We start from the raw sequence: 14,855 nt of genomic DNA on the forward strand, positions 1-14,855 counted from the left end.
AGTTGTTCCAGTAATTGACTTGCTCTTTGGAGGGCGGACAGGGTTTACCCAGGTTGAGGTGTTTCATTGAGGCACGGAGGAGCTGACTGCCCCTTAAATTTCCTATGGTACTTGAATGGTTCCTTGTGGAGATGAATCCCCTGCTCAGTGTGAAGCTCAAACAATCCTTTGGGGAAAAGTGGATCCAAACCTCCTGTTTGAATTCCCAGCTCAGTTTGAAACTCAGTCGATCCTTCCAGGGGGAGAAGGTCCAAAACATCCAGTTTGCAGGATGACTTCCTGCCGAGAGGCAAAGACAAAAAACAAGGTTAAGACTCAGGTTGACAAAAACTCAGTTTGACTCAGCAAAACTCAGCTTGGCTAGAGTACCCAAAACTGGCAAACACTCTGGCCTCGAGGTAGTGGCAGTCAGAAGCTTAAGAGTCCTCAGGTAATGGTCCAACGAGCTGCAGGTGTGCAGGGAGGCCCAATGAGGACGGGGCACCACCTGGTGGAGGAGAAAAGGAAACACAAAAACAACCCGCAAAAACTGGATTCCTGACAAAGGGGACCACAGTTATTTAAATATGCAGAAAATGCGCTGCGAGAAGTAGGGCAGGTATCACATTTCCTGGAGATGAGTGATATAACAAAAACTATGTAAGCGCCATTTTTCTCTTAGCAACGCAATTTTTTACACAAGGTTGTTTAGTGTTTTATTTTTTTTTACAAGTGGTGATAGAATTGGCCTGTGATGTTGCTTTCTGTTAATCTTGGCGCAAGGTGGTCTGAGTCATATAATCTCTGAGGTGACCCTTTCCATTTTCACATCCTGTGAAAGCTAATTTTCTCCAGTAGTTTATATGGCTACTATGCCGGTACAATTTGCTCATTCAAACAGTGATACATCTCATCTCAGATAAACTAAAAATGAGAATGTGAAAGACTATCTCAATGTTACATTTAAATAAGGAGCATCTACAAACAGTCAGAATAAAAACATTTCAATCTGAAAAACTTTCACAAAGAGAAAAGACAATTAGAACAAATTTAATGATACAATTTCATTGTCTTTGGTGCTCAGACCTCGGAAGCAAACAACGCTGAATTTTGATAGATATGCATGAACAGGAGTAAAGAATAGGGCTGTTTCCCCCCAGGTCTGAAACTGGTGGTGGAGTAGAGATAGAGGAAGTTGGTCAGTCTGTAGACTGCTGGTTAGGGAGACGGTATGCTGAGCTTTATGGGGAGATCCAGTGGACTGCGTGAGCTGATACTAGAGTTTCACTCAGGGACCTGGAAGATGCAAATCCAGCTCGGATAACACAGGTTGAGAGAACCTGTTCATGATGAGCAAGCATGAAGCGACAGTGGAGAGGAAAAACTCCCCATTGGGAAGAAACCTCTGGCAGAACCAGGCTCAACATGGTGGTCTTCTGCCGGACCGGTTGAAATGAGACGCGGAATGCAGTAAGAGTCCGAGAGGAATGACACTCTGATGAAGTTTAGCTGCGATGGTGGAAGAGGGGCTGGAAGTGGGTTGAAACAGAGTCATCTGAATGAAGTCAGACAGCGCATCTGCCGCCTGCGCACCAGGGAGCAGGCAAGTTGCAGATCGGAGGCCTTTTAAGGTGAACTTTGGAACCGATTGGCTTTTGTGGAGGTGTGGTTTAAAGCTGATTGGCTGTGCTGTAGGTGGATTTAGGAGAACAATCAGTTTCTTCAGTTGAACTTCTGCCTGGGCTCCATTTAACTACTGTTAATGTGAGTATCTTTCATGTTTAATTTAGAAGATGGGTTATGTTGCTCTGACTTTAGGTCATAAAATTGTGACTATGACAGGTGTTCCATTTGAAATTTGAATGCTAGATTTTGCAGTTTTCTTGTGTTGCTAAGTTTGCTCCAATTCTGTTGCGTTTTATTTAAGCGCATTAACCTGCAGCAGAGCTACTGTGAGCTTTTACATTAGCACAGACCCTTACAGGCCCTTCCATTTCCATTACACAAACTGAGAAATCATGTTGTGTTTCTCTTTTGTAAGCACACTGTTCTTTGGTCAGTTATGAGATACCACATGGAGGGAATGCTAGACTTCCTGCTTTAATTATTATACCTTAATTTTCTGTTATTTATTACTGCACAGAGGGGAAAAAAAAGGCAAATTCATAATCTTTTTGAAATTAGATTTTAAAACTCTGGATCTCTTTCCTTTTTAATTTTATTTTCTATTTTTTTGTTGTTTGGTTATTGTTAAAATAAAAAAAAATGGAAATCAGCAGAATTAAAGCAAAGTAAGCGTTATTAAAATGCTGACATTTTTTGTTGTATTTTTATAATTTCAGTTGCTTTCAAAAAGCATTTGTTAATATACCCGTGTATCTTTTTAAATAAAAGAAGTCAACAATAATTTATTTTTTACCTAATTCCAGGTCCTTATTCTTTGAAGCTCAAAGTGAAGCTTTGAAGCTTAAAATCAACAAAATCTGCATCTAAATTCTGCAACAGCTGTTTGCTGGAATAGAAAAGCTGCTATTTTACAATATATATTTATTTTCAGAATAAATTGTATAAAATCATAGGTAATCTGTTTCCTTCATTGTTAGGAATAAAATGAATTTTAGCCTCTATATCCTTGTCCTCTTCATATGAGCTGTTCTTTTTTTTTGCAGTTCTGAAACGAGGCAAAATCAAGAAGGGCAAAAACGACCTGATTGGTGCTGAGGAAGGCGAGGATCCCTTTGCTGACATGTCTTCTGCTGGTAAGACTCACATCTTTTTTTAACAGTTCATCAGGAAGGGTTCATCTGACACCATCTGTTCACAGCTTCTACATCAAATACGTCATGAGAACAAGTTTTCTACAATCTCACTGGACACTAAATCTCTGAGCTTATTTATTAAATTAGTAGGTTGTGTTACCTCTCCAAAATAAACTGTAAAGCTAAATATCTTCCATGAAGCCCTGAATTTTAGGATCTATTCTTCTCGATATGTTGAGAAGTGATGAGGCAGCATGTTCTCAATCCCTTTAGTGCTAATGGCTGACATTTTACTGCTTAAAACCACATTCGGTAGTATTTTAAGTAATTTTCTTTCCCTTGCATGTTTTTGCACATCTTGCAAAAATACTTTTAAATGAGTCATAAACCAATTTAATTTCAAAGTAAATTAATGATCCCAAGTTATTGGTATTAGGGCTGCACCTAATGATTATTTTAGTAGTCAGTTAATCTATCAATTATTGTTCCTCTGTTTTCTAAATAAACAAAAAATGAGCCACTTTCATAATCTGGATGGTCCGGCAGGTTTTAACTGAGGCTCAACACCAACACAAGCGTTTTAAAATTAAAGTGTCTTTTCTGCTTAATGACCCGTTTAAAACCTATATTTAACTATTTAAATGGTTGGATAAGCATAATTCTCAACAAGCCTCTCCTAGAGTCGTATCCCCATCTTGATGATACAACCCTGACATTGTTTAAAGGCGGGCATATACTTTACGATATTTTCAATAGTTGTACTCAGCCACAGTTCAAACTGTACAACAAAACCACAGGGTTTAAAAGTGCAAAAAACTCAAAATGCATGTTTTTACACTGTATTGGGCGATGATGTGATGCAATCTTACTGCTCACACTGTATGTCCAAAAACCACATGTTGGACTCAGCGCTGAGTGATGGTGCTGGTCGGACTCCTCACTCTGAAAGAAGAAGAACTCCCTTTCTTTGACATGCGCAGTTTTTTTTTACATGGCTCGTAGCTCTGCTTCAACAGCAGGATTTTCCCATGAATTACATCACGAAGGCCGACTGAATTGCAAACCTGTTTGATTTTCTTCCAACCTTTCGAGTTCTTATCAGGAGGTGGTTGTGAGAGGTTTATTCAATTCAATTCAATTCAGTTTATTTATATAGCGCCAAATTCACAACACATGTCATCTCAAGGCACTTTACAGTTCAACCAGATCATACAGTCAAATTGATACAAAGTTTTCTATCTAAGGAAAACCAGTTGATTGCATTGACTCATTGACTCAAATACAATCCCCCACATTAAGCATGCTTGTAGCGACAGTGGAGAGGAAAAACTCCCTTTTAACAGGAAGAAACCTCCAGCAGAACCAGGCTCAGTGTGAGCGGCCATCTGCCGAGGCCGACTGGGGTTCAAGGAGACAGAAGCAGAGATACAAAAAGCAGCTGTAAAAGGCGGCCCCGTCCAGGAAACACACAGCCAGGCAGACGAGCTCCAAGGCAGCTCCCATGCCAGAGGACGAAGAGAGCACATCCACTCAGTCACGGTCAGAGAAACAGGACCACACTGGAAAACAGGCCGATCTCCAACATCTATTAACAAGGGTGTTGATAGAAGCAGCACAGCTGATGTTTTTTTCCAGGATGACGTCACAGCCAAACAGGAACAGACGAGGCAAAGCTACTCTGAGGAAAAGCAGAGAGAGCAGAAGGTTAGAGATTGAACTAACAGATTCTGCAGAATAGGAGAACAGAAAGAGAATGAAGCAGAATGATGAAATGGGGGTCCCTATGTCCTCCAAAAGTCTAAGCCTATAGCAGCATAACTATAGAGATAGCTCAGGATAACCTGAGCCACCCTAACTATAAGCTTTATCAAAAATGAAAATTTTAAGCCTAGCCTTAAAAGTAGACAGAGTGTCTGCCTCACGGACTAAAACTGGTAGTTGGTTCCACAGGAGAGGAGCCTGATAACTAAAAGATCTGCCTCCCATTCTACTTTTAGAAATTCTAGGAACCACTAGTAAACCTGCAGATTGAGAGCGAAGTGCTCTGTTAGGAACATAAGGAACAATCAGATCTCTGATATAAGATGGAGCTTGGCCATTTAAGGCTTTATATGTGAGAAGGAGGATTTTAAATTCTATTCTGGATTTAACAGGAAGCCAATGAAGAGAAGCCAGGATAGGAGAGATATGATCTCTCTTTTTCATTTTCATTAGAACTCTGGCTGCAGCATTTTGGATCAGCTGAAGGCTTTTAACTACAGTTTGTGGACTTCCTGATAGTAAAGAATTACAATAGTCCAGCCTTGAAGTAACAAATGCATGGACTAGTTTCTCAGCATCACCCCTGGACAGGATATTTCTAATTTTTGCAATGTTCCTCAGATGAAAGAAGGAAATTCTAGAAACCTCTTTGATATGGGATTTAAATGACAGGTCCTGATCAAAAATAACACCAAGATTTTTTACTTTATTATCTGAAATCAGTTTAATCCCATCCAAATGAAGTGACTGACTAATCAGTTTCTTTTTCAGAGACTCTGTTCCAAAGACTATAACTTCTGTTTTGTCTGCATTCAGAAGCAGAAAATTAAGAGTCATCCAGGTTTTTATGTCTTCAAGACATGCCTGTAATCTATGTAATGGGTTAGCTTCATCTGGATTTATAGACAGATATAGCTGGGTATCATCAGCATAACAGTGGAAATTAATCCCATGCTGTCTAATAATTCTACCAATTGGGAGCATGTATAAAGTAAAGAGAATTGGTCCTAGCACTGATCCCTGTGGTACTCCACAGGTAACCTTTGAGCGTGTTGAAGATCTATCATTAACATGAACAAACTGAATTCGATCAGATAGATAAGATTTAAACCAGTCTAGTGCTGTTCCTTTAATTCCAACAAAATATTCAAGTCTTTCTAAAAGAATATTATGGTCAACTGTATCAAATGCAGCACTAAGATCCAACAGGACGAGCACAGATACAAGTCCATTATCTGAGGCCATGAGAATATCATTAGTGACTTTCACCAGAGCTGTTTCAGTGCTATGATGAGCTCTAAAGCCAGACTGAAACTCTTCAAAAAGTTCATTATGGTGGAAGTGATCGCAAACTTGTTTGGCAACTACTTTCTCAAGAATTTTGGATAAGAAAGGAAGATTGGATATAGGTCTATAATTGACCAAGTCATCTGGGTCAAGAGACGGTTTCTTAAGCAGAGGTTTAATTACAGCAATCTTAAAAGCTTTAGGTACATATCCCTGTAACAGAGATAGATTAATCACATCTAAAATGGAGGAGGAGATCAAAGGGAATACCTCCTTAAATAACCTGGTTGGAACTGGATCTAACATACAAGTTGAAGGCTTAGATGAAGACAATAATTTTGCTAATTCAGAGAGTTCAACTGGATCAAAGCAGTCTAAACCCGGTTCAGATTCCATGACTACCTCAGGTACAATCGCGGATAGAGGAGTGCTTATGATCTTATTTTTAATAAGATCAATCTTATTTATAAAGAATCCCATAAAATCATTGCTGCTAAGAGCAGGTGGAATGGACGGTTCAACAGAGCTATGGCTCTGGGTGAGTTTGGCAACTGTATTAAAAAGAAATCTAGGATTATTCTTATTCTCCTCTATTAATGAGGAGAAGTATGCTGCTCTTGCTTTACAAAGGGTCCTCTTATACAGCAGTAAACCATTTTTCCAGATTAGGAAGGACTCTCGCAGGCCTGTGGAGCGATATTTTCTCTCCAGTTTCCTAGCATTTTGCTTCAAAGTACGCAGCTCTGCATTAAACCAAGGAGCAAGCTTTCTATTTTTAACGGTTTTCATTTTCAAAGGAGCTGCGTTGTCTAAGGCAATACGCAGAGAACTAGCAACCCCCTCAACAAAATCATCAACCTGTGAAGGGGAATAAGCTAAGCTTTTGCACTCTGCAGCACTGCTCAGTGACACAGAGCAGAGAGAAAGTGAAGCAGATTCTTTAAAATTTATAACTGCACTATCTGATAAAGATCTACTAAAATTGAACCTTCTTTTGGGGGAGGAGAACTCTGTTAAAGTAATCCTGAAGGTTATTAGAAAGTGGTCAGAGAGGACAGGGTTGTGAGGAAATACTGTTATTTCTTCACATTCTATGCCGTATGTCAGCACAAGATCCAAAGTATGAAGATGAGAATGCGTGGGACTATTCACATTTTGAAAAAAGCCAATAGTGTCTAAGATAGCATTAAAGGCTGCTCTTAAGCTATCGCCTTCAATGTCAGCATGGATGTTAAAATCTCCCACTATGATGACCCTGTCAGTATTTAATACCAAATCAGAAAGGAACTCTGAAAACTCATCTAAAAATTCAGAGTAAGGACCTGGTGGACGATACAAAGTTACAAAAAGAAGAGGTTTTCTTGCTTTGAAATTTGGATCAGGGAAATTAAGGGTTAAATGTTCAAAAGAGTTGTAGGAATTAATTGTTTTGGGAGTAATCAGTAAGTCAGACTCGAAGATTGTTGCTACTCCTCCTCCTCGCCCAGAACTTCTGGGGATGTGAAAATTTAAATAGCTTGAAGGAGTTGCCTCATTTATGCTCACATAATCCTCTTGCTGCAGCCAGGTTTCTGTAAGGCAAAACAAGTCAATGTGATTATCACAAATCAAGTCATTAACTAGTAGACTTTTAGAGGAAAGCGATCTTATGTTAAACAGACCGCATTTAATTGTTTTAACTTTTTCCCCAATTGGAGTTATTTTGATTTTAATTAGATTATCATGATTTACTCCTTTGGGAATCTTTGCTAATTTATTAGATTTTGGTCGTGGGCAAGACACTGTCTGGATGGAGTAAAGAGTGGGTAACAGTAGAGAAGCTGCAGAGATGTGTGTTAAACTACAACTCTGCTTCCTGGTCTGCACCCTGGGTGGTCAGGGTTTTGGAGGACTAATAAATGTGGCCAGATTCCTAGAAAGAAGAGCTGCACCATCCAAAGTGGGATGGATGCCGTCTCTCCGAAGTTACCCCCTGTATACCACGCAGCACGCACGATGAGGCTTAAAGTCAGACCGACCCAAAAAATTCTCATACCACTGGAGAATCAGCCTAAAAATGGCAAAAATGCAGCCCAAGTCTCGAAGTTTTAGCCATTTTAGCAACCATACAGACTTCTGCTATAACAAGAGAGTTCATTTATTTGATGTATATTTTTTCATGTAGCTTTTTATTAAACTGTAATGCATGGACTGGATGGCACTTTTTAAATCTCCTTTTACTTGTTAAATTGACAATAAAAGGATATTCTATTCTATTCTATTTGCAAAAATTCTCACATAATAGAAGTTCTTGTAGTCCAAAGTTTATTGCACTGTTGAGAACTTTTTCATTGACTGGAACTTGGTTTGTTGTCTATTTTAATTCTCTAAATGCACTATTAAAGATAACAGCTAAATAACAGTCCTTATTAGCGTCACTTTCTTTTTAAGGTTTTTCCACAGAAGACTTTCTAATTCTTGGCAATAACTGGGGCTTCTAATTTTTTGTAAAATGGAATTAACCTTCAATTAACCTGAACACCTGCACAATATTATTTAATATCACAGCCCTAACTCTGTATTAATCTAGGGGAATAAAGTTACTTTTTCAGGCTACAGATGTGTTTCTCCTACAAGGAGAAATAGGATAATTAACTTTTTTTAATCATACTGCTGAATTAAAATGCAAGAAAATCGCCTAAAGCATGTTATGGTATATTTTCTCTCTACACTATTGTTGCTAAATATTTTTCCTTGGAAACATTAATTTACTAACTTAATCGTTTGTTACTTTCAGTTTAAACACCTAGAAACCGTCTCTACTGACTGTTTTCCATAAAAAGCTGTGCGCAGGGAATATATATCTGATTCTCTCATCACATAAGCTTCTGCAAACAAATAACGATAAGAGTTTATAATGTGACAACTCCTGAAGGAAGCTCTTGTTTCATGATTTATTTCCCTGTTACAAACTGATTACTATTCTAAACGGAATGGAATATTGCGAAAAAAGAATTAAGCCATTAAATGCCAGAGGTGGAGACCTCTGTATGTGTGAGGATTTAAATTACAAAATGACTTAAAAAGCAATCTGTAGTTGAAAGAAAATGTCATCATCATTCATCTTTTCCCCCTGCGATTATTTCAGTTCCACCCGGTTCTCCTTTTGGGCGAGCCAGCGTGAAAAGCGGCGGAAAGATGGACAGCTCAACTTACTTCCGGCGTAAAGAGAAAAGGTTCCGCTTCTTCATTCGGCGTATGGTGAAAGCCCAAAGTTTCTACTGGATTGTCCTGTGCTTGGTGGGCCTCAACACTCTCTGTGTGGCCATCGTACATTACGACCAACCTGAGTGGCTGACCAGAGCTCTCTGTGAGTGATCTCCTGATATAAATAAATTAATCCGGATATTCACTGAACACTTTGATTAAAACTTTTCATTAATATCTCACAATTAGACACAGCAGAATTGGTTTTTCTGGGCTTATTTCTAACGGAGATGACTTTGAAGATGTACGGCCTTGGAGCGAGAAATTACTTCCACTCATCCTTTAACTGTTTTGATTTTGGGGTAAGTTGTTCCTGGCTATAATCAGAAATGCCTGTTTTTAAAGATTAAACCTGATTTGTTCAATTATTTTAAATGGCTTCTGTTAATTAGGAATGGCAGTAGGACAAGTTCACTTTTATTCATATTAGATGGAAAAATATAAAATTGCATTCAAAATTGTGCACATTTTTGTGCAGCTTCACATGCACACACCGTCTAAACAGTCAAAGACAGAGAGGGATTGGTCTAATTACAGCATAATTTGGGAGACCAAAACCTAAGAGGGCACGAGGATCAGTGGATATTTAACAAGACCTAGTTCTAAGTTAATCTCATTCATGTTTGAAATGAATAAATTCCTGTTCATAGTTCACATACAGTAGCAGCCATTTAAAATTTCTGCACTTTCTTTAATGGGTCCCCTACAATTCCTTTTTAAACATCAATCTTTGTACTAAAATATTGTTTCTGTCATGATTTAAGAACATTAAGATCTAAAGAGAAGCTTCATATCCTGGTCAGACCGTTTAGTTTAGTGAAAGGGTAGTTAGAGGGGAAAAAAATGCATGCCCAGTAGAAGGCCAGTGGCTGGAAGTTGGTGGAGATTTAGGCTGGGAGTCGCAGGGGAGAGGGCTGCTATTCAGCTGGCGTTTGACTGGGAAGGGCCATATTGAGTTTGCAGAATAGTAGTTCCTCATACATGTATAACATAGCAGCAGGTTCAAAGTTTCCAAAAAAGTCATTACTACTTATGAAAGATTATTTGAACAAGCTAATGCCCAACACTAGTTAAAAGACAGAACATGACAGTCGGTCAAAGTGGTGACTCAGGGTTAGCAGTGGAGATGTGATGGAGATGTAAAAGACATTGTTTTCCACAGTGTTTTCCACTTTGTGGATTTGGGTACCAAACTCAACCTAAACCAGAGGAAGTGGAGGAAAAGGTTTTCTCAGGAGATTAGAAATAAGATTATAGAAAAGGTAAAGGCTATTATACTATCTCCAAGCAACTTAATGTTCCTGTGAATTCAATTTTACATATTATTCAGAAATTTAAGATCAACGGGACTGTAGCCAACCACAGTCCCTCAGCCATATCTGTCATGTTGGGTTCAAGGTGTCTAACCCACATGCAGAAACACTCATGAGACAGGGAAAAAGTTCAAAGGTTTATTTACAAAATATACAATGAGTAAGAACTGGTCCTTGGTTCGGCAGACAGGTCACGAGGGGAACACCACTGAGGAGGACAGAGAGGTTAGTGTTGATCCAGGTTAACTGCAGGTTTTCTGATGTTGGAATAAATACCTGCTCAAGGGTGGAACGAAGCTGCAGGAGGGGAACCTTGAGGGTCCAGAGGCTAGTCGGCAGGCAGAGGGCTGAGGCAGAGGCTTAACTGAGTGCAGACAGGCAGATTCCAGACAGAGATCACTCTCCAGGATTTCAGGTCTTCAGACAGGACTCAATCTGTGAGGCAGAGAGAAACAGGGTCAGGCAGGTTCACAAAAGTCAGAGATTCAGATCTGGTTGTTTGGCTCAGGTCTAGCTCTACCATTACTGGCAAACACTCTGGCAGGGAAGTGTTAGCCTCCTCCTCCTTAAATAGGGTTTCCTGATGAGCAGATGGAAGACAGGTGTTGCAGTCAGCTCATGCCCCCAGGAGATCTCGTGAGCCCTCTGGTGGAGAAAGTGGACAAAGTGGACAAAGCCTCCAGATCCCAACAATATCAGTGTTCGATCACACCATTTGCCACTGTTTGAGCCAAAGTGGACTTAATGGGAGAAGACTGAGGAGATCCCTATTGTTGAAAATACATAATAAAAAAGCCAAACTAGAATTTGCCAAACTAAATGTAGACAGTCTACAATTCTTCTAGAAGAATGTCGTAATGACAGATCAGTCAAAAATTGAACTTTTTGCCAAGGCACATCAGATCTATGTTCAAAGAAGGAAAAAAACAAAACATCTTGGCGGAGAAAGCAACTAGGTCTGAGTTTAGGTCAACTTTATTAATGAGTTACTGGGAAACCGATGTATCCACCAGGCTTACTGCTTGACATAACATCTTGGTGTAATCTTTAAGAAAGTACTGAAGATATTCTGTGATATGTCGAGGTAGAATCATCTCAGGCAGCCTCTCTTATCATGTACCGGTACCATTTCATGGAGCTGCAGCCTGATTTGTTGCAGAAAGATATATGACTGCATTTTTGGAATCAATAAATAGGTTAAACTAAGGCTGGAAAGAGTAGAATGCTGGATTTAAATCAGACCATCTTTACCTTAACCTCCATCTCTGTTTGCCACCTTAACTAACACACATGATCATCGCTATGCAGGGATATAAACTTTGAAGTCAAATTTCACTTTTCACATTTGGCTGATTAGTCTCCTTTTCACTGTTAATAAATCACTGCAAAGAGAGTGAAAATAAATTTAAAATAAAAACCTGTGAACTTTAATATTTTTTACAATGAATACTGTTTTATTTTATTGAGATTTAAAAAAAATGGGTTCAGTAGTTCAATGAGTTCTGAATTTACGACCTGTAAACTATAAAAAAGGAACAAAACACTTGGACAGAAAATGAAATATAATGATTAAGGAACATTCTGAAGAGCTCTTTTTAAATCTGCAGAGTATATTTTACTTAATTTCTCACAGTCGGTTAATTTAGGCCTCTCTTCATCAAAGCAGTAAAAACAGCTACTAAATGTCTCCTTTGTTCTTTTGTTTTAGGTTATCGTAGGAAGTATTTTTGAGGTAATCTGGGACCTGATTAAACCGGGAGCATCGTTTGGGATCAGTGTGCTGAGAGCCTTAAGACTCCTAAGGATTTTTAAAGTCACCAAGTAAGTTTGTTTCAGTTTATCTACTGCTAGAACAATGTCTCTTGAACAAACTTAATGAGCGTTTTGGATTTGCTTTAAGTTTAAACTTAAGAACTTATTGTTTATACATGTTACAAATAATAAATAAAATATTTAAAAACCTTGACTGTTTAAAAAATCTTTCATCTGTTGTTTCTGGGCATTTTTGTTTGATCTTGGCTTGGTGTAATATTTAAGGTAAGAGTGTTTCCTCCTTGTGTTCCTTTGCTCTCAGATACTGGAACTCGTTAAGAAATCTTGTTGTTTCCCTCCTCAACTCCATGAAGTCCATCATCAGCTTGCTCTTCCTCCTTTTCCTCTTCATCGTGGTCTTTGCTTTGCTTGGCATGCAGCTCTTCGGTGGACAGTGAGTAATATTTACAAAATGTCATCTTCTTCACGAAACTCCTTTTCACTCTGTCTGAAACGCACAAATCTCCAGTACAACCATCAGATATTCTCTTGTACCCAGCAGCCCTCCTTTGGCTGCTTATGATCGCCTGGACCGCATTGGCGGCGGAGGTGACAGCCAAGTCGCCTCAGCAGGGAGCTTGCTGAGCAGCAGCAGCACAGACTGCAGCCCTTTGAATATCACTCCCAGCAGGAGGTCCATGTCTTCTAATGACAGGAACACCTCCTGATCCTGAGCTGGCAGCGGATAATCAAAGACCTGGCATCTGGCCCACGTTCTGAATCAATTTACACACAAAGCTTTTATACAACAGCCCACATCACTGCTCTGACATTGTGATGTTAAAATGTCATCGTTTATATAGCAACTTCCAGCTTTCTGTTGTCACGGCGAGAATTGCAGTCCTTTTTGATCTATGAGGCGTTTAGGAACAATCATCCAGATGTTTCTTGAGTGTAAAATGGTATTTTTTTAGCCAAAGTTTGTTGTAAGGGTGAACAGACGACATGCTTTCTTCAAGTTGTTCATTTTCTTGTACCTTGACAAAGTATTCATGCATGTTTTTTCATGGTAAAATCATGTCCTTTGCTAAATCTCTCATGGCATCCTATTGTGACAGACCAAAACGATGCTTCAGCTATGTAATATACATGTTGCGAATATTGCTTAAAGAAAGTATGTAAACACTGCTTGCATATATTTCCTTAAAGTATTTCTTAGTTTGACACGTTAATAACCGTTTGGTCATGAGGATAGAGGATGCTCTTTTATTTCCGGGTGGTTCATCTGTGGTGTGGTCCTCCTAATTGTCAATCATTTTGGTAATATGTTTTCATAAGATCGTCCTACGTGCTTGTCCCCAGTTAGCTATCCTTTTCTGCAAATGTGCACCTTCAGTCATATATGTGTGGTGACCTACGGTTTCAGACAGTCATTGACACTCACCTTTCTCAAAGCGGTTCTTTGAAAATGGGCTAGGGCCGTAAGAGAAATAGTGCCTACGAAGTGTAGCAAAAGAAAAGAAAGGCCTTAGAAGAGGCAGATATATCCCAGAATGCTTTGCGCGGAAAGCTCTCCTTGCAAAGCATTATTGGATTTGCTGTCACAGCGTCACAAATGGCTGTCGCTTCCCGACAGTTGCTACTAATAACAAAGATGGCATAGGCATCGTGCAGTGGAGGAGGAGTTACCAGACCAACGGGGAGCAAAAAGTACTAATCTGACCAAATGGTAAGTTAACTGATCTGCTATAACTTCCACTATATAGTCCCCACTCTATATAGTGATTGAAGGATGTAGGGGTTAGGCCGGACGTTCAGACACACTAAGTTTGTATGAGCTATGAGAACAGCAACTTTAATACAGAGCTTGCACGAGGGCAAATGGGTTTGTGCATGCTTCTCGCAAGTGTTTAGTAGCTGTTTCCTCTCGGGAGCGGGTACAGGGTTGTCGATGTGCTTTTTTTTTTTTTTTAAGGGGAAGGCGCAGGTCTTTCGCGAAAATCCTCCACAATACCTTTTAAGTAAACTCCGTCATTGGAGTGTGACTTCAGAGGGGAGTCGTTCCAGTTACATCACTGACGTCTGATCTCAGCATAAATAACAGTGTTGAACTTCGCAATAAATGTAACAGTAAAATATTCTTGAAATGCTGAAGCTGAAGCATCCTTGTGATAATAGCTCACTGGGCAGTGAAAGCATATATTTGTTGGAAGAAAGTTGATTTTGTTTTATATTTGATCCAAACTCATTTAATACAGCATTTACTGTGAGTTATATTGATATTTTGAATGTAGTAGTACTGCTAACATGAACAGCTGTGAGTCTTTAATGCCACATAGTAAACCATCAAAGTCAGTGGTTGGTAATCAAGTTCAGTAAGTTCATAACAGAAGCTGCAATTTGTTGCATATTGACATTTCCATCTACATTATATGATATAAAAAATGTTACTAAGTCCAAGTCAAGCTTAAAATCTTGTTTTTGTGACTGCGGTGCGACTCCAGTCAGAGTCTCAAACTCAAGCTACTATGTAATGATTAGTTACTCTTGTTGATCTTCTCTCCCAGTCAGGGAGAGTAGGCCCCCCATGTGTCCTTGCTTTTTGAGACAGCAGGCTGTTGCCATGGTGACTTCCTTAATTCTGCTGCATCATTAGGGTTAGATCGGTCTCAGCTGATGGACATGTGTGAGATGAGTCTGACATCAACACGATCCGTGTAGTTAGCCAAGCATATCGGACTGAAGCCTTCTTTACATC

The 14,855-nt window shown here is 39.3% G+C and overlaps 1 protein-coding gene across 1 annotated transcript in view; it reads left to right on the forward strand.

Annotated features, from left to right (window-relative positions):
- cacna1bb (calcium channel, voltage-dependent, N type, alpha 1B subunit, b) overlaps nucleotides 1-14,855 on the forward strand; it is a 141,761-nt gene that overhangs the window by 20,895 nt on the left and 106,011 nt on the right. Inside the window, exons 5-9 of the mRNA XM_038268305.1 lie at nucleotides 2,649-2,738; nucleotides 8,914-9,135; nucleotides 9,222-9,334; nucleotides 12,054-12,166; nucleotides 12,420-12,551. Of these exons, the coding sequence (XP_038124233.1) occupies nucleotides 2,649-2,738; nucleotides 8,914-9,135; nucleotides 9,222-9,334; nucleotides 12,054-12,166; nucleotides 12,420-12,551 (670 nt within the window). The remainder of the gene's footprint in view (nucleotides 1-2,648; nucleotides 2,739-8,913; nucleotides 9,136-9,221; nucleotides 9,335-12,053; nucleotides 12,167-12,419; nucleotides 12,552-14,855) is intronic.

The sequence above is a fragment of the Cyprinodon tularosa genome, unplaced genomic scaffold (genome assembly GCF_016077235.1).
Source record: "Cyprinodon tularosa strain WSP-4 unplaced genomic scaffold, ASM1607723v1 ctg7, whole genome shotgun sequence".
In the NCBI taxonomy this organism is placed as follows: Eukaryota; Metazoa; Chordata; class Actinopteri; order Cyprinodontiformes; family Cyprinodontidae; genus Cyprinodon; species Cyprinodon tularosa.